This window comes from Vidua chalybeata, chromosome 18, assembly GCF_026979565.1.
Source record: "Vidua chalybeata isolate OUT-0048 chromosome 18, bVidCha1 merged haplotype, whole genome shotgun sequence".
Classification (NCBI taxonomy): Eukaryota; Metazoa; Chordata; class Aves; order Passeriformes; family Viduidae; genus Vidua; species Vidua chalybeata.
In genome coordinates, this window is record NC_071547.1 from 9,100,918 (window position 1) to 9,127,530 (window position 26,613).

Sequence of the window (26,613 nt, forward strand, 5' to 3'; positions counted from 1 at the left end):
CGCTATTCACGAAGAGGCGCGTACGCAAAGAGCGGGCGCTGTGGCAACCCCGGCACGCGCGCGCTGACGGCCGGCCGGCGCTGAGGGGCGGGAGCCGGGGGCTCGGTAATGGCACACGGCGCCTTCGATTATTTATTCTGTTTCGTTTGCCTTGAAGGGAGAAGTGGAGTTGTTTAGAGGCTGTTTTAACTTTTGGTTTTGTTTTTGCTGTTAGCAGTTTCCAATATTGGAGGTCGTAGGGTTCAATCTGCAGAGGCGCTTTCCGTATTGAGGGAAGGGCGGGGGGTGGGGGGGAGACAGCCCTCACGTATTCTATCAAACGTTACCGAATTCTGAGGGCAGGTTTTAACCAGTTCCCTTTAAAGTTCGCACTTTTTTTTTTTTTTTTTTTTTCCTTTGGGAAAAAAAAATAGGTATTTCGTTTTTTCTTTGCTTAAATTTTATTATTTTGAATCCCCTCCGATTTTGGGCATTGGGCTGCTTCACTTGAATCCTTTAAAAAGCATTCTGTCTATCAATTTTAACATCCTTCCTTGAAATTTTAAGCTTTCTCTCTCTCTCTTTTCTTTGCAGTGTTCAGTGAGAATTAAACCAGATTAAGACAATTCAGCAGATGAACACACATTAGTGCTGATGATGCACGATTCCAGCCTCTTTCACAGCTTCCTGACAGTGTATGTTTGCTAAAAGAGCTCCCTGGGGACACAGAGCACTGTTTAAAGTCAGTAGGTGTCTTTATGGTACATTATCTGCCCAGTCAGCAAGTACAGCCATTTGGAACTATTTTTAGGGATAGGGAGAATCTTTCTCAGGAAGATTTGGGATGGCACAACCTCGTATCTCAGCCTACCTCCCTCCTGATGTAGACCCCACCAAAGCTGCTCTGGCCTTTGGGAGGAGGGCCCTTCCTAAACTGAATGAGGAGTTGCAGTCTCCCGAGCTGCTGACGCAGCAGCGGGCGCTGATGGCTCTCTGCGATCTGGTCCACGATCCAGAAAAAGTCTACCAGGCAATAGCATTAGGTAAGTGGTCTGTTCTCACTAGCTCTGACACAGTGGGGCAGGCTGAGGGGGCAACCCCACTTCACTTCCTTCCATTACTATTTTATTACAATATCTGCCCAGGAAAAATTTCCTGTTTGTTTTACCTTAGAAAGGTAAAGAATATTAGAGTACCATATACATGACAGTTATTATAGGAATTATCATCACTTTAGGATTCATTACTGGCTCACTGTAAGTTTTATGAACCCCTAAATGCAAAAGCAGTGCAGAATCTTTCTTCCCATAGTCATAGAATTGTTAAGGTTGGGAAGGACCTCTGAGAAAATCCAGTTCAACTGTTAACTCTGCCCTGCCATGATCACCACTAAACCATGTCCCCAGACTTTATTCCGATTTTAGCTAATTCCTAGCACAGGCTAATAAAAAAAACCCCACCTAATTGGTTCAAAGTTAGAACCCCTTCACTGTCATCACCCACTAGCCTGGAACTGAATGAGAAATTAGAAAAGAAAGGAATATAACCAAACTTATCTTACTCAGCAGGACTACATCTGGCCACCACCTTTTGAAAGCCTGGAAGAATCCCGAGTTTCGATTTTGTTGGGGGGAAATCCCTAACTACAAGCTTGTTTTTGCAATTTTTAGCAGTTTGTGGTATATCTACATAGCTCATTATATAACACAGAAAAAAATCCTTGTTTGCTACTGCTTTTTTCTCCATTTACTTTCTTTGTGGCTTTTTCCTCTCATAAAAGAGACTAGTCATGTTCAAAATTTATTAAGTTAGTGTTTGATGAACACTTGATTGCCAAAGCAATGTGAGATTGTTGTTAGTTTGGGGTTGTTAGGTTTTTTGGCTTTGGTGAGTGCCATATGTGCATACACAATCATTAATGGTTTACCACATTTATTTCTGTTCAAAAAAGACAAGTGAGTGTCAATCCTGCAAAAACATGCTTTTCTAAAGACATCAATAGCTCTACTGACTTATTTTTAGAGTTATGTCACTTTATATTTGCAGGATTAGGATTTAACTTGATAAGGAGTCAGGAGCTTGTTTGTAGCATGACATTTTTGGCAGTAGGCCTTGAAATTTGAAAGTTTCTTCCTTACTTGAAATATGACAATGAGAATTTCACTGTCAGGACAAGCTGAAAATTCTGAGGCACTTCAAATTGTGAGATAAATGATGAATATTGCTATTTCAAATTAATGCTGGAAGTAATAAATGTTAAAATTAATTTTGATGTCTTATAGGATTCTTGGATAGCCTGAAGACTTTGCTGGTGCATCAAGACCAAACTGTCCGGCAAAAAACAACAGAAGTTCTCTCTATAATGGCTTTGCATAGTATTGGCAGGTAGGTGCAATTCCAAAGTTTACTGAACTGTGAGGGAAGTGAGAAATGAGAACAGAGTTCCTAAGTTTTGTCAGACAGATGCAGTGTAAAGAAGAGCAGTGAGGATTAAATATCTCAAACATATACAAGTTTTATTATGTTGTGTTAAATCTGTCCTCCATTGTTGTTTTTAGGGAAGGGCTAATACGAAGTGGAGTCATTTCTGCCCTCAGTGGGCTCCTGGATGATCCAGTAGATATCTGTCGGAAGAACACCCATCAGATTTTTGACATGCTGGCAAAATTACCTGAAGGTAGGAGGTTTTAAGCAGTTAAGTACTCAAGTAAACAATGCAGAGAGGAAATCAGGTAAATTCACCTATGCTCCACATTTCCATTTCCTTTGAAAACTCATATTTTAAAACAGTGTCTTATCTATTTTTGGTTATCTTAGTTTTCCTTAGTTAACTTTCTTAAGTTTTATGCAAATTAAGGCCACCTGCTCAAGATACAATGCACTGCATGCTTGAATTCGTATTGCAGAATCTTGCACCAAAATTTCAATTTTTCCCTTATGTTCAAGGTGTGGATCAGCTGTTCATCACAATGCATTAGTTTCATAAGTGTTTTAATCTGAACATTAGTCTTAAACTTCTCTTCCAGTTGATAAAAATTATAATATTAAAAATTAAATTTCAGTAGAAATTATCAGTTAAAAAGCCATGCTGTTTAAATTCACAGCAAAGTATAGTGTCTGAGAAATTCAGTTTCATTACTGATGCTTAAAAAGAATTAAATGAATGCTTAGAGCCTTGGCAATTGTACATGAATTCTAAAAAATCTAAAGATATATTTTTTTACTTGCAAGCAATCCTTTTTAAAATCTTCAATAATTCCATTCATATGAAGGCTATTAATATTTTGGGCTAAACAACTTTGTGAACATCAGTATGGAAAAGTCTGTAAAAGCAGCTCTGAGTAATTACTCTTGGAAAAGGTGGTTTTTTTGAGTCATGTATTCTGTTTATTTAGATAAAAATATAATGTATCCATAAAAATATACATGCCTGTATTTGAGGGCTGGAAGATAAATCCTGGAGCAGAATTGTGTCAGTGTAGAATGGACTTACATACAGAGGGCAATTTAAAAGGAAAATGAAAAGGTGCAAAACTTTTTGCTATGAGACAATTTGCGGAAGTATCAGGGATAACCACAAATATTTTCCAATAAGTAGTAAGAGTCACAAGGCCTGACATAATTCATTTGACACATTACAGATACAGAAGTAGTATCTTCTTGGTAATTCAGCCCTTTTCAGCTAGCCAAGAAACTTTCTCTTTGCATTCACTTCTACATCTCACATGCAGAAAATGAGATAGGGCGTTGTCCTAGGGTAACAGATGTACCTTGGATCAGCTGGAGGAGGTCAGCAACTACTGCAGCACTCCTCAGCTCTATTTGTGCTGTTCTCTAGAGCTGAGGTAATTTGCAGGGCCAATAAAGCAACATGTTCTGTGCTAGACAAAAAGGAACAGAAGCTGTACATGCCCTTGGCATGAAGTGTAGCTGTTTTAACTGGGAAGTGGTCAGTGATTCCAGCTAGCTCTATGCCAGGCCACCTGGTCTTTCTCCAAACAGGAATAATTTAGGAAAATGTGGTTATTTTGAGCAAATCCACTTACAGAGTATTTTTGATTCCTAAATTTAAGGATATGTACCACTATCTTCCAGGAACTGTGGGATAGTTAAAAACCAAAAGGTGGGAGAATGCACAAAGACTGGGAGAACACTGAGGAGTAACATTTCCAGAAGGAACAACATCTTAATGAAAAAAATTAATGGGCAGAAGAAAGACAAAAATAGATAGATATATGTGTTCAGTAGAGGATAGAAGAGGGAGAAGGGCCAGCAGGAGGAGACAATTAGGAACATTAAAGAAATTAATATCAAAACTTCCTCTCTTTATAAAAACAATTAGTTGACATATATAATACTTGATAATGTTAGTGAAAGGGTGTTATGCAATGATAAATGACCTTGGAAATAGCAACTGCAAAAATAGTTCTAGGAAAAAATATCTTTCATGATGGTGTGATTAACACTGGAAAGGTTTAATAATTCTTGCCCATTACCTATCCTGCCATTTATGGGTACTTAATCCTTTTAGGCAAAGACTGAGGTGGAATGGATGGGGCAATGGATTTTTAAGCTTGCCGGAACCTCTGTTTGGGAAGAGCCCAAGAGATAATATTTTCTCCTACACTGCTGACTCTTAGTGTCTCCACTCTTTCACCCTTGAAAAATCATAACCAATTGAATGTGTGGATAAGGACTCTTTAAGGATACGTTTTTCCCTTCAAAACTTGTTTTGCTGTATGGAGTGCAAATGCTGAAAGGACAGATGGCATTCTTACTGCAGCAGATGGGACATCTCTTCTGTGAATGTCATTGTTGCCCAGGTGAAGTGAAATCCCAGCTGTATTAATGCAGCTCTTTCAGGTGGCAGTGCACTGCATCACTGATAAAAATGAGAACTGAGAAAATAGATGCAAATTTATTGCATGATTTATCCAGGTGGATGACTAAGAGTCAAGAGATTTAATTTCAGCACCTGTCTTCAGCCAACCAACTTTTTAGTTCTAGCTTTGCTATGCCTCAGTTTTCTTATACAATCAGAATTTTTTGCACAGAAAGCTCTGTATAAAACATAATTTATTTCAATATCTTGAATTCTTCAGAGAGAAAACAGAGTAACCATAAATTACTCAGAATACTAAAATCAAAAACATCATAGGAATTAAATTATTAGGGAGTTAATAGCAAGAAATTGCTATTCAGAAAACATGATTATGTGACTTGATTATTTAAACATAATTATTTACTTCTTTGTTCCTCCCCATGCCTCTGATTTTAAGTCAAGTAGGAGCACAGGTGGTGCTTCACTTTCATTTCTCCTTTCCAAGATAGCTTTCTCTCAGTGAGGACTGGAACTGGCTGCTTTCCTTTAGAAATCCTCTTGGGCCTTTGTTGAAATGTCCTAGGTTCTCCTCTTCATCATCTCTAATACTTATGGTAGAAAGACCTTCTTAGTTGAATAAAGATTTGGTTTTTAATATGAAGTGTCTGTTACCCTCCTGATAATTGACTACACTTTTGGTTTTATCTAGCTTTCTTACCTCAAAGCTATGCTGTAATGAATGCTGGCATTTTCTTGTCTCTTCTTTCACTAATCTGAATAGGCCACAGTCCAATGAAAGAAAGAGGTGAAGGAGACACAAAATCTAATAGGCCATTCATTGGAAAAGGGAGTCCTGACTCACTTCCCACCTTTTCCACAATTCAGCCAGCTAATAATTAGATACTACATGTAAAAAAGCAAATTAGACCAGAAATACTGCACAATTTCCCAGGTAAATGATAGCAATTTAATAGTAAACAAAGTTTAGAGGAACTTGTACTAGCAATTACTGTATACAGATTTAGTTTTTACAGATTAGTAAACTTGCCAAGCCAAGCAATCTGAGTGGAAATATCCCAAGCAGGCAGCAGCTCCTCACTACAAGTGAGACCTAAAAAGTCTCTGTGTGCCATGACAGACAGATCTCTGTGTGCCTTTATACCTTGAAGGCACAGCCTCATTTGCTCTTTTGCCTCTACTCTTCGGGTCTAACAATTGGCAGGGAATGCTTAAAGGGACCCCATGTTTTCAGTACAGGGATAAAACATCTTGTTCAAAAGTAGACAGATTAGAAGAAAACTTCACAAGCATTATCCAATTCAGCAACTGTCATAACACTACTTAATGAACACACTATAGACACATTCAGTATCATTTGAATTATTTATTTTTGAAGTGGACAATTTAAATGTTGATGTTATTAACCATTTTGTTTTAATTTTCTTAGAGCCCTTGGCTGAGATTTCTTGCACTAATCATAGTACATAAGGGGAACAAAAGTAGAAGGTGATTTTCCAGTGTGCACGTGTGTCTGTGTCTCTGTGTACGTATGTGCTTTACAGTTATCAAACATTTATTTACACACCAACTTTACACTGATATCTTTAAGAAGTCTTTTCTATGGCAGGGCAAAGAACCAAAGACTTAGGTCTATATCATCCATATGAGATTTTCCAGTGTAGTCCCACAGAGCTTCTTATGCATTCTAACTTTCGCAGGAATGTTACTCCAGTAGTGTTTCTTTATGAGATGAAACCTGGAGCTGAGGATTGCATCTCTTCAGTTTCCTTAACTTCACTAAACTGTAAATAATTTAAATTATTAAATTGAAATAACAAGACATTTAATTATTGTTCATATCGCTCATCTTTAACCTTCTAATAACACATCACATTTTAAAAATAATTTTTAAAACCAACAAAAAAAGACTTTTGAGGTTATACACTACACAATCTCCATGGCTCCTGCTTCTTGGGAAATCTGTTATAATATTACAATACCCAGAAGGTATTTGGAGCAGTGGAACAGAATTGTCCGTTGGCAACTTTCACATTCAGCAATCCAGACACTACAACAATAATTTAAAAAATTGCTTTGTGATTTCTTTTTTTAATCTGTATTAAAAAAGGAACACTAACCTACTTTTTAATATAATTTGGTTTTTCATGAAACACCACAAGATTTGGCAAAAAAAGATGTAAAAGAAGACTGTTTTGATGTATAAAATTCCTTAACTGTAGAAGAAACACCGACCTTAATTTGGCCTATTCAAAGATTCATTTCATGTAGTTTTGCTGCATATTTGAAGCCATAAAGAGCAGAAAGAGCTGCTAGTAGTTAGGAACTCACAAAACAGTTGCGCACCAACAATTCCTTTAATAGGCAAGGTGTCCATGAGAAACAGTAAAGTAAAGCAGAGGTGTGTACATAGTATATGCTGAGAGTCATGTGCATGTGCATACATGATGGATGTGTACATACTCTTGACTGTGGATACCAATATTGTGGGTACATGCCCACTCTCTACAGATTTAAGTAGTATTTTGCTTAAACTCTCTCATTCAGTAAGTTCTGGTTTGAACTAGCTTTTCTCCCCAACACAAGCATTCTGCTCCCCACCCTGCAAACAAGTTCATCTGTCACTCACCAGATTTATATTTTTATGTCAATAAAATTTTAGGACAACTGGATGAAGAGTCATTTCTTACACAGAACATGATAACACTCCCACTGTAGGAAATGGAATGAAACAAATGGAATAAAAGTGCAGTGACTGTGGTGAAACATCTCCACAGAGTTTGGCCTCAATCTCTTTTTTTGATTTTGTTTGGGCTTTTTGAGTTTTTGGTTGTTTTTTTTTTTTTTTTTTTTCCACTGGGGGTGTTTGGTTTTCTTGGAGAGGAGGCTCTCACTCTCCAGAACATATATTTGAGGAAAATTATGTAGCAGGTTAAGGGGGCATAAGAGGAACTGTGTTCGTATATCAGATTTCCCCCTTTTCTCTCCTTGGGCTAGTAAGCATTGCCCAATTTTTTTCCACCAGAAGTGGAAGAAGTTAGCCCCTTTTTTATCACTCCAGGAAAACAGATTAAACCCAAGGATTCTTAGCAGAGGCCAATGTATTTGAGATTGTTCTGAATGATGACATCTGTCACTGCATCAAACACAAATTGTATGTTACTGGTATCAGTGGCACAGGTGAAGTGTGAGTAGATCTCCTTGGTCTCCTTGTTGCGATTCAAGTCCTCAAACTGGCGTTGGATGTAGACTGCTGCCTCCTCGTAAGTGTTTTGGCCTTTGTATTCAGGAAAGCAGACTGTTAAGGGGATGCGTCGGATTTTTTCTGCCAGCAGATCTTTCTTATTCAAAAAAAGGATGAGGGAAGTGTTGATAAACCAGTTGTTGTTGCAGATGGAATCAAAGAGACGCAAACTTTCTGCCATTCGACTCTGTAGGAGAGGAAACAACAGTGTCAGCAATAGTGCTTCAGCAGAACTGTGGAAAGCTCACAGCTCTGTCTGCTACCCTGAGCAGGTAAACTCCATTTAAGAACAATTGAGCATGACCACCACAATTATGCTTGGAAATTAAAGTCTTATGCTGCTGTAGACTGAAAGAAGAGAGGTCTTTTTTTAAAAAATCAGCGGCTGTCCTGGGGTATTGCTGCCACTGTGACACTTACACGGATGCAGCTGGAGCTGTCCATGGTACCACGATCTTGGGAGGCTGTGTTTATTGCTTGGTTTACAAGTAGGTGAAAATAAATGTAATGTTTTGAATAGAAAATATTGTCCAGTATTAAAAGAAATATCACTCCAGTAAAAAAGTAGATACAGAAAATGTCTTAATCAGGCATTTTGGCAAGGTCAGTATTTTTCTAGGCTGTTTAGGTTTCAGAAAATGTTATGCATACATCATGAGTCATGGGAGTGATCCAGGGTAAGTGAACAGCAGGGATTTGGGATATCAAAAACCAAGGGTATATTTGGTTTACAAGACTATTTGCAAATATGTTTGTGTTCCATTTGTCTGGCTTGTGTTCAGAGGGGATGAAAAAAATCAGAGTCTGGGCATTTTTGCTGTTGTTTAACTGTGAAGTATTCTGGCCAGTTCTCCAGTTTGGAGAGAACAAACAGTGGAGGAAAGAGGATGACTTTGGCTTTTAATAAAAATAAAGTATTTCTAATATAAATTCTAAATTCTCCTGAAATTTGTATCAGTTGTGTCTAGTGCATCTCCCTTGACTTCAGTAGTCACCTGCTGAGAGGAAGAGATAATAATCATGCACTGTTTATTACACAAAAACTAATATGAAAATATAATTTATTTTAAATTCACTTTTTATTTTGTTTTATTAGGAAACAAAATGTATTGTTATTATTTCAAAGGAAATCTGCAACAGTTTTGATCATTATTGTTACACTAAAGCTGTATACTGAAAAAAATGCCCCTTAAAATGCATAGTTGCTGAAATAGGAGCAGACTGGTTTACATAAGCTTTTCAAATTACCTCTTATATTTTCCTCACTTTGTGTTATTACTCCTTTTTATTTGCTAAGGGTTGCCTTGGTCAGAACTGCATCGTGTGTTCTCTGAGTTCCATGGAGGCTCTGATTTAGCTCAGTGTTTACAGTGAAACCCAGGGCTGGTGGCAGTTGCTGGTCATTCCCAAAGCCCCGGCAGTGCCGGGAAGGCTGGCACGGCCTGGGCAGCCAGGGGCAAAGCTGACTCACCAGCCTCTCGAGGCACACTGAAACACAAGCTCAGTCAGACAGTTCTGATTTGGGAACTGTTTGTTTACTTCTTCCTTTGTAAGGTGGGGTCATCTGACACTCCAGCCTATTTTATATAAGACAGATTTATAGGTGTAAAAACATAGCTTTAAAAATATGTTTGTGCTTTTCTTTTCACAGTGCAAACACTGACACAACAGATAATCCCCTGAAACATCATAGATCTGTTTTCAAATACTCAGGATTTCCTTTCCTGATTCTGTAACTGATAAATAACCAAGCAAGAAATTTTTATCTCAGTCAAAATGCCTTTGCTGCTAATAGTCTGAAAAAAAAATCTTTTAGAGCTAATATAGTTTTTTGGCCAATCAGAACAATCATACCAACAGGATATTGCCTTTTAAGAGGTTTGTGTTCATTTCTGTATTTTGTAGTGAATCATAACACTGTCACTCTACTACCAAATCCTCCACTGGAATCTGTAATCCAAGGACAAAAGCAGAGAGTTAATAACCTTCTATAAATTGGGAGACATTATGAACACATACAAGAGGGCAGACAGTTTTAAATTATTGTAAATATGGTGATCTCTTGTGGGATGTAGAGAAAATATTAGTAAATTGTTGATCCTGACACATAAGAAATTTCTTCTTCAATGTAATATTTTAATATTAGCTCAATATCTGAAAGTCATAATATCCTTAACTAAACTGAATACCATTTCTTTTAGTTAAAAAGCAAGTAAGCCAACCAAGAATCATTTCCAATAAAGATGCAGGTGATACTATGCCAATGCTAGGCTGTGGTTGCATGGTATAAATGTGTGATATACCTTGGTAAATGAACCCCAAAGCCAAGTCATGATTTTAATAGCCAAAGAAGGAAAATATATCACTGAACAATGAGGAAATGTATCAGAAAGGAAAACTCAAGTCTTACAATCTTAAAGTCATATAGTGGTTCAGGCTGGAACGGAGCTTAAATACCATCTAGTTCCAAATCTCCTGCCATGGCCATGGACACCTTCCACTCTCACCCAGCCTGGCTTTGAATGCTTCCAGAGATGGGGCATCCAAAAATTCTCTGGGCAACCTGTACCAGTGTCTCCCCACTCTCACAAGGAAGAGTTTCTTATTAATACCTAATCTGAATCTACTGTCCTCCAGTTTGAAGTCATTCCCCCTTGTCCTGTCACTGCAGGCCCTTGTATTTAGTGTCTCTCCAACTTCCTTGTAAGTTCCTTTCATGTACTGGAAGGCCACAATAAGGTCACCCCTAACCCTTGTCTTCTCCAGGCTGAACAATCCAATTTTTCTCAGCCTTTCCTTATATGAGAGGTGCTCCATCCCACTAATCAACTTGGTGGCCCTCCTCTGGACTCACTCCCACTCTGGACTCACTGTATTCTTACTGTGCTGGGACCCCAGGGCTGCGTGCAGCTCTGCAGGTGGGTTCTCACCTCAGTGGGGCAGAGGGGCAGAATCCCCCCCTCCCCTGCTGCCCACGCTGGGGGCTCAGCCCAGCACAGGGAGGTTTCTGCGTCCCGGCACACACGGACAGGACAGGGCCAGCCCTCACCCACCAGCATCCCTGAGTCCTCCTCCCCAGCACTGCTCCGTCTCCTCATCCCACATGATTTCTTGCCATATCTTAAGTGATATATCCACAGTTCTAAGGTCAAAGCTGACACTAAACATACATCGTATATCCACTCATATACTCCCAGCATAACAGGCTCATTTCTGCTTCTGACAATATTGTGAAATTACTTTACATATCATAGGGAAAGTGAATTTGAGAGGGTTATGGCTTATTATAATAAAAATAGAATAAATTGTTGTATGACTTCCAAAGGTGTAATAAAACATAGTAAAATAATGATAGACCTTCTTCTCTGCAGTGTTTTTTCCAGTTCTGGAATCCTGAAGGGAGTACATAGCCAGGTGGTCAGAAAAAAATGTGCTGCTGTAATTTTATAATTATACGCAAGCTGGGGGATAAGCAAGATAATGCCAATGCCTTACCCAGATGGCCTTGTTGGGGGCTAATTGCAAATTCTTCTCTGAGCATAAGAACAAGGAATTGGTTGCTTAAGGGAAAGAACATGCTAAGGAACAGATGGCTGCTTCTATGCTTCCAATAGTTTGCAGAGGCACAAACATCCCTGGTCATCCTCTGGAACAGCAGAGGTGTGCTTAGCAGGAAAGAGTTCTGAACAAGTAAGCATTTTCAAAAGGGAAGACCCAGTTGTCAAGATAGCAAGTAATTAAAAGAACAGAGTTTGTAAATGGAGCCAAATTGTAATGTAGTATCTCCTTTCAGCTTTCACGTTAAAGCTTTCTAGTCACAGCTGGGAGAGCTTTGAAATTAAAAATGAAAAATTAGGAAGAGAGAAACTATCACAAATAGGGGAATTAACTGTCATTTGTATAAAAGCTTAAGAACTTCATCTTTCAGTCATTATATTTCTTTCATCATCGTTATTTTAAAACTGGTAGGCACTTGGGGATTTGAAAACCCTGACTAAACCAAGTAAAAATTATCTTGTGTAAGCCATAAACAATAATGAAAAAATTTGTGCAGTAATAGTAATATTTACTTTCTAGAAAAGTTAGAAAATCTTTAAATGTCAGTAAATCTTGGAATAACCAGTGGAAGCTATTACCATTTTCCTGTAGAGGCTTTCCTTGCAATAGTGGCTGACATTTAGCATATGCTGGTAGCTATGAGCTATTTCACAAAATGGTATGAAACTCTCTATTTAAAATATCTTCTTTAGAGATCCATGACTTAAAATCTTCTGAAGAAAGCAGATGAAGCTAAAGTATTTGAGGAAGGGGTAGTGGGGCAAAAAGATAATTGAATTAGTTGGATGTTTTTCCTTAAGGTTAATAGACAAAAAAAAAAAAAGGAATCCATTCTGAAGTAAGGACAGTCTACCAAAAAATTGAAGGAAATACCATTGCCCAGGATGCTCATAGTCAAAGCAGTTCAGGAATTCAAACTATGCTTGAGTAAAGGCTGAGGGAAAACAGAAGAATTTCACAAACAAAAATACAGAAAGCAAATAATAGCTTGGGTAAATACAAAGAGACACTCTTTTCTTGCAAAAAAGACTACAATGAGTGCTAGTTGAAATGTCCTTCCTGTGTAGCAGTCAGGCAGTCCTGACTGAGTGCTGGGTAAGAGAGGTATACAAAACAATTGTATGATTCATCTTTTGCTCAAAGGAAGAAGACTTCTACAAGAATGCTCAGGTGGTTGCTGGACAAAATGGGGAAAATTATGATAATTTAATGAGTTTTTAAAAATTTATTTCATCTAAAAATCCAAAAGAAGAAACTATCTGTTGGAGAGAAGTAAATAGACTTAGTCCAACACCTCTCAAAGAAATTAAGAGCCCCACTGAGGTAGAATTAAACTGGGATAAAACTCTTTACCTGGGTTGTCCTTTGTATATGGCTAAAAGGGCAGAAGGGATGGGGTAAGCAATAGGGATTTGAGTAGACAAAATTGGTTTGGTTTCTAAACTTTTTCTTCCCAATCCTAGGAGCCCAAAGTTTTCCTGGAGAATGTTGGAATTCTAAACTGTCAAAATTAGAAGAGGTGACATAGAAGAGTAAGTCCCCCTGTGAATTCACTAAGACGTGTTCTTAAGTCACTTAGCAGCTTAACTTATTCTCCCAGCAGACAAACTCATTATCCCATCACCCAAACAATTTATTACAGTGGTGTAAAACCACTGCAGGAAATCCTGCTCAGTCACGTTGTAAACAAAACAGGAAGGAGCTTGGGATAAGTAAAAGCAGCTATGTCAATATGTGCACCTATCAATAGATGCACACGCCATCTATTTATGTCCTTCCTACCAAAATGCCTTTCAGTGTCCTGCATATAGGACGACTGTGTAGTGTAGAAAGGTGAAAACCTAACATAGCATGTTAGTTTATGCCACCACAATGAAGGGAAATTGAAAGGGATGGTAAAGGGTTTTATATTGTAGGAATATGGAATCTCTACTATGAAATGAGCTTATAGAAGGCTGAGAAGCATATGTATTCTGAAGTGGAGCCCTGAAGAAATTTTGTGTGATTTTGATAGGGAGATACCTATTTCTATGGTGATGGCAAAAAAATTTATTAAGCATGAAACAAGTTTGTTTTGAGTTTTTTTTTTAAATCAGATTAATTCTTAAATCAGGAGGAAACTATATATTGGCAAACAAAATTTGTAAGCTACCAAATCAATTCTTCTTTATTTTAAAAATAATGTCCTGTAATTGTTCATACTTACAGATGTAGAACTGGTAGAGGAGGCAGTAGTCAGTATTTGATACCTCTTGTTCAGAAAAGCAAGCGAGAATAAACCTTATAAAGTGGTAGTGCAGCATACTATTTCCCATGATGGTTTCCTGTTGAATATTGCTATTGTCTTTACATAGAACTCTGTAGATGTTAACTGAATCTGGCAGTATGAATGGGAATTACAAGAGGACCTTTAGGCTTGGCTATTGTATAGGATGACAATGAACAACATCATGAATATTTTATCATGTATGTTCTCTGTGACTGAGAAAATCCTGCAGTGTTACTAAGGCTTACTGTGGACTAAACCAGACAAGGCAGATTTAATTGGGAATATTACTTTAACAGAGTCCTGAACATTCGTCTTTGAAAATTAATCCCTGAAACTTTTCAGGCCTGCAGCAAGTCATGTCTTAGGAGTGCATGCTCAGTGAAACATTGGTATGTAGTTGTTACATATATGTAATACTTGTGCCAGTGACAGACTGGGTAAAGCAATCTTTAATACTATCTATCAAAACTATTTTATATTCCTAGATCAGGAACAATGCAGAATTGTTAATCCTACTAAGTACAGTCTGACACCAAGCTATGGTTGTAGTAAAGGAAGCTGAGCTGAGAAAGAAGTTTGATTAAATTTCCTGACTGGATAATTAGATTTTGAGCAAGAGGATTTCCAAGCAAAGGAGCAGGACAACAGGTGCTTCTGCTAGGACCTATAAATTAAAGGGAATTTAAAGAAATTACATATAGAAAACTCTTAGAAGAACAGTGAAAAGGTTACTGAGTTCAAGGATCAGAAAGGGTGGGACATTCATCATTCCATAGAAATGGTAGAAGATCCAGATAAAGGCTACTCCTGTATGTCTGGCCAGAGTATTAAAGTCTGTTCCACAAACAAGAAAAGGGGCAAAACAGAAATGGAGAAATACTCATAGACTGATTTATTGCTTGTGACTGGCTATACATATCTGTTAAGTAAGCTGAGTACAGGACAATTATATTTAGAAGCCACAAAATGGGCATGTGATAGGTGTTATATTTATCACTACCCATAAGAAAATTCCAAGTCCAGAGGAAAGTTCTAGAAAATGGTGTGTTCAAGAGAACAGAAATATGGGGCAGTCAATATTGGTCCTGTGCCTGACAGAACAGCCACACAAGTCAACGTTTCTGGGAAGCAGTAATAGGGATAGATTGGCAAAAGTAATGCTGCTGCAGCTGACAAAAGAAACTTAATGTCCCAATGGGCCAGCATAATAAAACCTACACATTTCCCAGACAGTGTCCAGCCAGGGCAGTGCTGCCAGGCCTGCAGTAAAAGTACCCAAGAGAATCACAAAATGGGCAGGTAGCTTGGTTCTTATCCTTAAGGGAGGGCTTGCTGTGTTTCAGTTGCTCAGCAAACAACTGTTATCACTCTGCTTTTACTGCCCCAGAGTCAGCAAAGTTTCATGCTACAGAAGCCTCTGGCTGATGCGTTATGAGTGCATGTGCTCTGCTCCTCTGTGGATCACTTTGGGGCACAAGCAGTACTAAGAGGGCAAACATCCCATAAAGGGAAAATGAAAATAAATCTCCAGGGTCTTTCACAGTGCCAGCAAATTAAGATTTCCTGATTATAAATTAGGATCTTCATGTCATTCTAAGAAGTAAATTTGCAGCATATAATACCTATTTTTGCTTTGGGGGTAGGAGTTTTTAAAGCATTGTACAGTATCCCAGGCAAGCTGCATATTTCTGGAGGTTAGCAAAAATCTAGCTTAAAAACATTTTCTTAATAAAAGCATATTCATTTAAAATGTCACAGTTCTTGAAAATATATTGAAAGTATCATTAAAATCCATATTTCAATTGTAAATACCTGGATGTTTTATCCTTAGATTGAGCTTTTTATATGGTAATAGAGTCCAGCTTTTCTATTCCTGGTAATGTATTTCATTTGCTTTCAACACTTACTCAGTGTTTTCAAGTGGGGTGGGTTTTTTGGTTTTGTTTTCTTCCGGGTCTTTAGATTGCTTGCTTAGATCAAGGGCAAAAGGACCATTTCAAGCATATATTCCACATAGCTGAAATATTGCATAGTTTTACACATAAAGTTGTCCAGGACTATATCTGTCCTTGTTTGAGACCCTTAAGCTTACTGTCAGCCTCCTGCATCTAGACATTCATAGAATCACAGAATGGTTTAAGTTGAAAGGGACTTTTAGGATCACCTAGTTCCAGCTCCTGCCATGGCAGAGACACACTCTGCTAGACCAGGTTGCTCAGAGCCTCATCCAGCCTGGCCTTGAGACACTTGCAGGAATGGGGCATCCACAGCTTCTCCAGGCAACCTGTCCCAGGACCTCAACACCTTCATAGTTAATAATATCTTCCTAATTTCAAGTCTGCATCTACCCAAAAGACAGAACTTAACTCTGCATTGACCTTCAAGGAGAGGCTGAGGGGGCTGAGCTTGTTTGGGCTGGCAAAGAGGCCAAAGGGTGACAGCCTACAATTACTTGAAGTAATGGTGACACAGAAGTCTTCCCAGCAGTATTAGAGGAAAGAATAAGCAGCAATGAACATGAATTGAAGTTTGGGAGGTTCAGATTAGATGTTAGGTTTTCTCCAGAAGATTAGCACAGCTCTGGAACAATTTGCTGAGTTTTGTGAAATCTACATCCATAGAGGATTTTCACTCAACTAACTGATAAAGCCATAGCTGGCCTGATTTACTGTTGGCAGTAGTCCAGACCTTTAGGGATCACATCCAGCCTACATTTCTGTAATTCCATGCAATATAAAAACATATTTATAGTTGAATGCATAAATAAGAAGTCAATTTTACACACACAGTTCTGAGCAGATCTCAAACTTTGCCTCCCAAAGAGATGAATTCAAGCACAAGGGCTGTCCTTTGATGGAAGGAGTCACTATCCTGTTGTTGAGGCAGGATGAACAGGAAATATTGTTATGAGATAAGTTAATGAATGGAGTTGTGGCCTTTCTGGAATATCCAGGGTTTACTCTTTTCAGTTCTTTGATGCTCTCTGGTCCTTGAAATAGCCCTTAAGCTATTGAAATAGTGAAGAAATCTGCAAGAGAACTACACAGGAATACACAAGTGAAAAGAGAAATGGTTATTCACTCTTTCAGGCTACTGACTAACCTACTTTTGTATAGTTTATTCATAACCCAAGCTTTTGCTGATACTGTCTGTGTATAGAAAGAATGCTTTTCATTGCACCTTCTTTGAAATGGGCATTTTTCTAATACATTGCAGAGTGGGAAAGGGTATTAATAGTGTGAATATTGCTTTCTGACAATTGTCTTAATTGAAGTAAAACAATATATTGGCTACATAAGAGGAAATTAATATTTCTTTTTAAAATGGCAGGGGAACAGATTGCAAAATCTTGTGCCTGTGAATGCCCTTTCTCTGGAGAAAATACATATATATAAAGAATATAAAGAAAAGATATAAAGAAAAGAGTGCTTATCAAATAAGTAGGTTTTCATTTCAACACACTCAAGCCCAGCTTTCAAACAAGACTCTCTGGATCTTTATGAAAGATGTAAGATGAGGAGTCATTTGTAACAGTAGCATTAGAAAACAGAGAAAACCAGCAAGAACTATCATAAGCATAGAATGACTAACATATGAATTTAAATAAACTTGTTCTTTTCAATCTGGAAAAAGAAATAGCTGAGGAAGAACATGGCAGAGCTCATAAAACCATGAATGGTATGGAAATGTTGAATAGCAGATTATTTTTTCACCATTTCTTACAATGCAAGAAGTAAGAAACATCAAATTCATTTATCTGACAGCAGACAAGTATTCCTTCCATACAGTGCATAATTAAATGTAAAACTCTGTCATGAGATGTTAGAGAATCATAATGATAATAGCAAAAGTCAAAAAAGTGTAATTGGGTTCAAGAAGCAATTAAATTAAAAGGGCACTTAAACAGAAAGATCTTGGTGCAATCTGCTGTTCAGTTACCTGGGAGGGTAAATTGCAGGAAATATCAGTGTATGCTTGATCTCTTCCCATAATTTTCCTAAATGTCCATTGTTGCCCACAGTCAGACACAAACTGCTGCAGGTACTGGCTGTGACCTAGTACAGCTGGTCTGGGTGTTTTGGCTGTCAGAACAGCTCATCCTTAGGGAGAAATCATTGTTTATTTCCCTGTTGGTGAAAAAATCTCCTTTATGTAACCCATGTGAAATCACTTCAGTTCCCAGGCAATTTTCTCTTTCCCATTAGTCTTGCCCAGCTTAGAAAAAGTTTGTTGCACACACTTCACCATCATTTGAAGCTCTGAGTGTTTCTCATTGAAAGGTAGGCAAAGGCTCTTGGCACTAGAAGTACTGACCTCTAGTAATTTGCATTGTCCAATGCTGGAGTGTTTAAATGACAGAAAGACAGACAGACAAAGAAAGAAAGAAAGAGAGACTGGTTCACATTGATGCTGAACCAGTTTTCACCAGAATGAGTTGGCCAGTCATTTCATTCTTCAGTAGTATCTGAACAATAAAAGCAGCCTATTATACACCAAAAAAGGTAAATGGCCCTTTATACTGAGAAATTCACTGCAGGGAAAAAAAGTCTCAAACCCTGAGACCATTTCTCAGACTGTGGGACATGTGGAGAGGGATGCATCTTACCCTCGCAGCGTAGGCAGCTGAAATTCTTGCAGGAGACTGGCTTCTTGTTTTATTGCACCTTTGAAGATATTTTGGGTAGGATGCTTACAGAGTTTAACGCAGCAAGAGCTCTTGTGGGAACAACAGCTGCATTCCCTTTGTAGCCTGTCCATGTTGCAAGATTAAGGTAGCAGGAGCAAGTGGGTATTTTTAGCACCCTTGCCTGTAATTCTAAGAAAGTTCTTCCCATTGTGGGGGTTCTGAGGTTGCCTCCTACTAACCTGAAAGAAACAAAGGCTGAGGGGCACAAAGGTCAGTGTTCAGAGTCAAGAATGAAAAGGCAAGAGGAAGAAAGCTGAAAGGAAACTGCAAAGCAGCCTCAAGCAGAGGGTCTGAATCTGGGTCTGATCTTGGCCTTTTTTGCATAAACTGAGACAAGTACTAAGAGTGCAAAACCAGCATGTTTAGCATCATGGAGAATCTTGTCTTCACTTTCAATAAATTCTTCTGGTTTTAAGCAACATTACTGGGATTCAGAACAAATCAGTTTCAAGAGATAATTTCTATGAAGTTATTTCAGAGCAATTGGAGAAGAATGAAAGAATTGGTGATGTATGCTAAAAAATGCTTCTCTCATGTTTGAGATGGAAATTCTAATCTGTTGGGCTACAGACAAAGAAGTAAAAATAATTTTGTTCCATCAGGCTGTATTTAAGAAAACCCCAAACAACCCGATGTTGTGGTCTCAGGTTACAGGAACACATTTTCTCTTCACTGAGCTCTGTCTCATTCAACTTGCAAGATGGACAATGTCCTGTGCTAGTCAATATTTGTCTTTAGAGTCACAACTCAATTTATAGATTCATGCTTTACTATAGACTTGCTGTTTATGAACTGCTCAAAACCCAGAATTACTGGTTTCTTCTCAAGCTTATAATTATTGTATCTGAATATTTCATTGACTACATTTGTTTCCACAGCATGTTGTCAGATCAAGAGGTGCTGTTGAAAGGAACTTATAAATAGGGAATGAAACAATCTATACAATGAGAAATTATAGGGAAGAAACAATCTATACAATGAGAAATTATAGTTAGAAGGAACACAGTAATTCTAGACACCCAATCTAATTTTCTAGAACATAAGTTTTCAGCAAATATATTAATGCATTTAACAAAGATTAATAGGTTTTTCAAGATATCAGTGATATCTGGTGTAGCTCTGAATAATCAGACCTACTACAAATCAAATCACAGCATCTCAAATTAGGTTCCTTTGAGAAAAATAAGGAAGAATGTGGGATTACCTAAGAAAATTGCCATTTAATAAACACACTTGGGACTAAAAATGAACATGGACCTATGCCAGGTTCTAGTAGTTTTTCAGTAGTGTTCCACTGCTTTAGCCACATTAACTTTCTGCTTTCCTGTAACCCTATGTTCCATTCATTTCACATTTTCCTCCCTCTGCTAGAGATGATGGCAGTGTTCCTGCAGTTGACAGTCTTATTTATCACATGAGCCCCCATTAATCATAGAAAAATCATTGCATTCATTGAAAGACGCATAAAATCTGTGGAAAAAACCTATCATCAATATAAAGTTGGAATCAAAATATACACAAACAAGACAGTCAAAATAAAGTTGCAACAACATTCTCCCATTTACTAACTCGTGATTATTTGATTGCACCAGAGCACTTAAACTCCTCTCCACCTCATCCTCAACCCACAATGCCTCACAATTCAAACTTACTCCCAACCTCCTCACTCTTCCAGTGCTGTTTCCTCCTCTGATTTGTACATTCCAGATGAGAAACAGTGCTTATATAATTTTGTACCATTAGAGGCTGAGCAGATCTCCATAATAATGGTTTGTATCATTCATAGTAGCACAGAAATTCACACAGTTTAAAATAATTCAAACTCGCAAAGGAATTAGGAAAAAAACTGAGCACCTCTGAGACCCTGGCTATGCCATCTGAAATATAAAGATCTTGTTAAAATAATGAAATTCTTAATTGCTTTTCTTTTTTAATAATGGTTGAAAATATTTTTTCTCTGCAAATGAATAATTTTTAAAAAATCACAATACATTTGACCATTTGCAGAAAGGCAGATTTATCCTGTGCCCAGCTTCCTCATGACTAGTTTAGCATAGTACGAGTCATTTTGGTGTATTTAAGGGTCTCTCTAGGTATCATAGAAAGAGTCTGAGAAAGAATCTTGGCTGTGGCTACTTCTAAATGGATCCTCTTGTATTATTCTAAAATTCCTTCTCTCCTACACTGGGGAAAAGTTCTTGTGGTACTTTAATCCTAGAATTTGCAGTGCTAGAAGATAGGGCTGTGCCTTTTGTATATCCATCACCAAATTTTATTGTTGATTGTGTGTGAATTTCAGTGAGACCAGATTGTTTTTCCTTAAACTGCAGGATTCCATACATCTAACATATAACATAATTTATTTTATCTTGCCACTGAATAATTCCAGCTGAAATTGATAGCTGAGATCAAGAGGGGTGTCAGATGTGCTGAGACTGAGTTACACATGGAAGTGTCTCATGGGACTTTCCTGCTCTCAGGAGACAATAGAAACAGCTTTATTGGCTTATTTCAAAAACATTACCATGTCACTTGAACTGGTTCTTGTGGCATCACAAGGGGAATCACAGGAAGTGCTGGTGGAGTAATGACAAGTTGGAAAACAGAATAGAGCAACATGGAAGGAAAAAAGAGAAACTATTTGAACATTTGATTATTTCTGTTATTACAGAAATACTTTTTTGGTTTTAATGTTTACTAACTTTTTTAAAATACTTTTTTTTTAATGTTTACTCCATGTGAGTAACAATGCAGTAGCCTTGGCAGCCTGCCTGATGTCTTTTGCAACAACTCAGCTTCTAGTGTTGTCTCTGTAAAATAACTCCTGTCTGGTTGGAGAGCTCTTAATTAATGGATCTAGGATTGAATCAAGAAAGGGACATTCTGAGAATTACTTATAACAGGAAACAAGGAGGAAAACTAACCAAGTTACCAGCATTTGCAGGCTGGAAGGGATTTCATTTATTTGTAAGGCTGCATATCACTTGTCCATTTCTCAGATTTCTTAAGGAAGTGTAGACTGATTTTCTATTCAACCCATTAAAAGGGAAAAAGCTCTTGGGTTGTGTACTGCTTTCCTATTTTCAACTTAGTATTTAAATATTAGGTCAGAAATACTGTAATTAATTTTGTACCCAGTTATAACAGAAAATAATTTTGGTCTGGTGGCTCCTGAGCCTGTCCTAAGTACAGAGAGAGAACACGAGATGCCTTCTCCTCCAACTTCTGTTTTCCACTGCATTCATGTCAAGTCCCTCTTCAGGTTTCCATGGAAATAGCACAGAAGTGTGCTTATATTCTTGGCATTAAAATATTCATAAAAAGGGATAAAGAGATGGTTTAAATGACAGATGCTGTATTGCTGAAGCAGGCAGTCAAATTTAGGGTTCTTGTCTGTTAATGATCATGTGTGTAAGTGAACGCATTCTGGAGAGAGCAGGCCCAGAATAAATTCCTCACAGCCGTAGGAGAAGGGATAGGCAGGACAAACCTGACCTGCAGAGAAGGCAGGAATGGAATGCAAGATTTCCCAGAACAATGCTGTGGAGACCCTGGGGGGCATCCCCTGGGTTGGGGAGACACAAGAATCTTCCCTCAAAAATCTGTTAAGACCCCCATGGCTCCTTCCCCAGTTCCTATGTCTGTCCCATTGTCCCTGAGCCGCTCCCTCCCTATTCCTGATTGGCCTTTATCTTTGTACTGCCCCGAGCCCAGGGTGACTCCCGGGCCCCTGGGGAGGGAGAAAGCTGGACCTTCCACATGTGTGTGCCTGGGGACTCTGAACGTCTCACCATGTGGCAAAATAAAACATCTGTGGATACCATGCAAAGGCCCTTTTTGCTTCTTTACCCTGGACTTTACTAGCAGCTATTCAGGCTGCAACACAATGCAAAATAAAATGCTGCTGAGATTTTGCTATTAGAAGTTGAACGCTTTCTCAAGGGAAGAGATGATGTAAGCTTACAGAATTACTTTTGTTAACTGAAAAAAATATTGCACAACTCCAAACTTTTTAATTAAATTTTAAAATCTTACCTGCATAAAGCTTCTAATTCCTTTCAGTTATTGCAAATAGAATATTTGATACAAAATTAGAATTCCACCCTTTCAAAAAGACTCTCATACATTTGAACTATGGAGTACATTTAATGTTCTAAAATAACTATAAAAACTCAACATTCTTTTAATCTTAGAAAATCTAACTGGAAGTAGAAAATACATTGACTTATCTATATTTTTATTCATTAATCTTATTCAGACTAATTATTTTGGTTGTTTACTCATTATAGAAATTTGGCTCTTGAGCACTACTAAAATTCTAGTAATATAAATAAGCATTTACATTCTAGGAAATCTGTTTTTCTGATTCAAAATATAAACTGTAGTCCTTAAACGACCATTGTATGGGCAGATTCCACTGCAGTACTTTGACCCTCAAGGAGAATGGAGTACAGTATGCAATATAAAGGCAACTTTTAAACATTTATGATAAACAAACAGTAAATAAATGTATAATTTAAAAGCTTGCTGTTAGAACATGTACTGCACAGAGGTTTGGTGTGGTTTTCATTTTCCAAGAACAGAAGTATTTTTAAAGTATAAGTCTGTGAAAATAAATATGTAATAAATAATAAATAATAATAAAATAATTAATAAATAATAAAAATTAAATCTAATAAAAACTTAAATATGTCAGAATACTGCCCCTTTTAATAATGGAAGTCAAGAATGTTGTATTGACTTGTTTACATGAAGTTACTCTCAAAAAAACTTGCAAATCATAAGGCAGATGACCAGTGCATACCAATGAAGATCTAGCCAAATGTTTATTAGTCTTCATCTATAAAATCAGCCTGGCTTCTGGCATGTTTATTGGTAAATCCTTTTTTTGAAAGACATTCAAACAAGGGTAATATGCTAGCCTGCTAAACCAATTAGCTCTACATGCAACAAATACTCTGGGACATTTTTATGCTAAAAAAATGTTTAAATAAGTATCTCTTTCAAAAAACCACTTTTTTTATATAAGCCATACACATCTGGAACTGAGAAAAGCAATACAGACAAGGAAGATTAAGCCACTGATGCAAGTTGATAAAACAATCAAGAAATAAACCCCTCATCTCCACTGCTCTACCACAGAAAAGGAACATTATAATATGGAAAAGTTTAGGAATTGTTGTTATAGAGTCACTGCAGATATGCTCTTTTGACTGCATCTATAAAGTTTAATAACTAAAATTTAAAGAACAATGCACCCCCTCTCATACACAATTCTGTGTTATGATGCTGCCATTCAGGCCTCAGCTCTGGGGATTGGGCTCGTGGAACAGCAATGTATGACATAAATACCAACACTGAAGCAAGAGGAGCACATCAAAAGGAGCAGCAATGACTTAGGGGAAGTGTTTGTCATCTGCTGAACAACGAGAGAGAACAGCAGGACACTAAACAACTATTGAAGCAAAGATCCTTTGAGGATACATTAGGGGATTTAGACAGCAGTGACTCAATCATTCTCTCTGGAAAGTGCATTTGTCATCATATGACACTTCCATTTTTTCAAAACTTATCTTCTTTCCCCCACCAGAAATGCCCCATGCCCTAATCAGAGCTGTATGACACAGATACCACTTAACCACTGAATTTTAAGAATAGTGGAGGTATTTTATGTCCAGGATTTATTACCATAGAAAACCTGTTGGTTTCCAGCTTGCACTTTTGGATAATCATATAATTTCCCTATTGTTCAGAGGATAATCATCTTCATAATAGAGAAAACAGTAGAATTATAAAAGCATTTGTCAAGCTGCTCCAGAAAACTCTTGATTACTTCTTAATGAGCATGCCCAAGAACCCTTTGTGTAAGGCAAAGTGAGAGGGCACCTTGCAAAAGCCCTCAGTGAAAAAAGGGTTATAATTTCTCTAAAATCTTCACATTAAGTAGAACCTGCAACTAACAGAAATCATACCATCTGTAAAATCCATATTCAGAATAATTTTCAACTAAATCTCTAACTAATCACTCCCAGTTACCTTCCATTCAAGATACATGCTGGCTACTTTGGAGCAAAAAACCTCAAAACATGGGACAGGGCTCCTCAGCAAAAATACTACTGCATAAATGTTAAAAGTATATTGTTTCTTAATCTTTCTGCCTCTAGTGCAAAATCGAAAACTAATTGATACCATCTTTAACCTAATAATGATTCTTATAAGTGGGATAAAAAATGAAAAAAAAAAAAAAACAAGATCTTTTTCAGAGGTTTATGGATAGGAAAGACTTCAGATACCAAGCAATAAAGAGTGGAAAAATATTAGCAGTCTACCAGCATGGCCTGTAAATTCAATTCATAATCAGGTAGGTGAGCCAAGACTTTATTTTATAACTCATCTTCTCTTTGCTGGCCAGCTGCACCTCACTTGACATTGCCCTGCTGTGTGACTGATGCCCTTTTAGCAGGAGCTGTTATTGAGCTATGTCAACTTCAAAAAGTGACATAGTGGTATTACAGATTGGGGATGAATTATTAATGAAAATAATTATATTGATGAGGAAGAATGATTGAAAAATCAAACTGGGGAAAGCCAGACTTTTTTCTTCTATATTTCTTAGCTGTACAGTGCCTCACTTGTCTCTGATATTGTACAAGAGCTTCCCTATTTGTATTGTACCTATACACTGAGCAGTACAACACATTGCATATAAAACTGATTTCTAAATAGGAAAGTCAGCTTCATGAGTCAGAAAACAAGATATCATCCAGGATCTATTTACCAATAAAGGAAACAATTGAGAATGTGCAGTATTAATAAAGAAAATTCATTCTAATAAAAATTAGCAATTTCCTCATAGCAAATAATGAATGCAAAGAGCACAGAAATACAGAAGTATTAATCAGGAAAGCAAAATACAAAGAATTAAAATCTGGAGCCTGGTTTTGCTCATATTAAAATCAGTGGTAATAATATTTTAATTCATTTTGTTGTTTGAAAACTACTATCAATAAAATGAAATCAGCATCTACAGTATAATCTGTTGGAATTCTGTACAATTTCCCAGTATTGTTTCTTCAGTAAAACAAGTATTTAAACTATTAAGCTGCATGTATGATGATATAAAGATAAGGATTTTCATCATCTAGGTGTATATTTTACAGGACTCTTTGTTAAACCACTACACCCATCTAAGCCAGGAGCAGAGAGGTTTCCCAGGCAAGTTCTTCCCCGCTGGCTCATTTTTAGCACATGGGGACAGCCTGTCCTGCTCCTGTGCCTTTAAAATTTCCTTCTTGAAGGATGTCCAGCTTTCCTGGCCTCAGGCCTGTCCCCTCAAGGGACAGCCAGTCTCCTAAACAGGCCAAGTGCAAGGTGTCAGTTGTGCTGAGCTCCCTCCTTGGTTTCTGAGAATTGCAAACTCTCACTTTGTGATTGCTGTGCCAGGGCAGCCTGCAAGCAGCACATCAGCTCTCCTATTCCTTCTGCAGAGTTTCAGGCCACCCATTGCAGCACTCCAGTGGTGCCAGTCATCCCTCCACATTTCTGTGATGGCAGCTATGTCATGGTTTTCCTGCTGTGCAGTGCCTTCCAGCTCCCTGGTTTGTTGCCCATGCTGTGGGTGTTGGTGTAGATGCACTTCAGCAGAGCTACTGATCCCATCACCTTTTGAGGGGAATGAGCACTATTCCTACACATGACCGTTCTCAGGCTTTTCCATGATTTCTAACACTTCAATAACCTTTGCATGTCTTTGCTGCCAGCTGGATCAGCCTTAGCTTCCAGAGAAAAATTGGTTTAGCCTCTTTCCTAAAACAATAGAATTAAACCCCCCACTATTTCAGGACAGTATTTATCTGACCTAACTTCCAGCCAGTTGTTCTTTGCCTTTCTCTGTTAGATTATGTATTTCTTTATATGTTGAGCATTTTTTTGCTCCTTCGGGTATTTATACACTGAGCAGGTACTTCACTTTTTTTTAGCTCTACAAAACTAATTAACCTTTTGAAACCTTTTTAAATTCTCTAAGTCTCAGTCTG

General features: G+C 37.7%; 2 protein-coding genes across 2 annotated transcripts in view; one reads left to right on the top strand and one right to left on the bottom strand.

Moving 5' to 3' along the window:
- Positions 1-24: 24 nt before the first annotated feature.
- RSPH14 (radial spoke head 14 homolog) overlaps positions 25-26,613 on the top strand; it is a 73,234-nt gene continuing 46,645 nt past the window's right edge. The window contains exons 1-4 of the mRNA XM_053959396.1: positions 25-105; positions 574-1,022; positions 2,262-2,364; positions 2,538-2,656. Coding sequence (XP_053815371.1) covers positions 824-1,022; positions 2,262-2,364; positions 2,538-2,656 — 421 coding nt within the window. The 5' untranslated portion in view covers positions 25-105; positions 574-823. The remainder of the gene's footprint in view (positions 106-573; positions 1,023-2,261; positions 2,365-2,537; positions 2,657-26,613) is intronic.
- The window catches only part of GNAZ (G protein subunit alpha z), a 29,330-nt gene continuing 8,887 nt past the window's right edge, over positions 6,171-26,613 (bottom strand). The window contains exon 2 of the mRNA XM_053959395.1: positions 6,171-8,250. Within this exon, the coding sequence (XP_053815370.1) occupies positions 7,906-8,250 (345 nt within the window). The 3' untranslated portion in view covers positions 6,171-7,905. The remainder of the gene's footprint in view (positions 8,251-26,613) is intronic.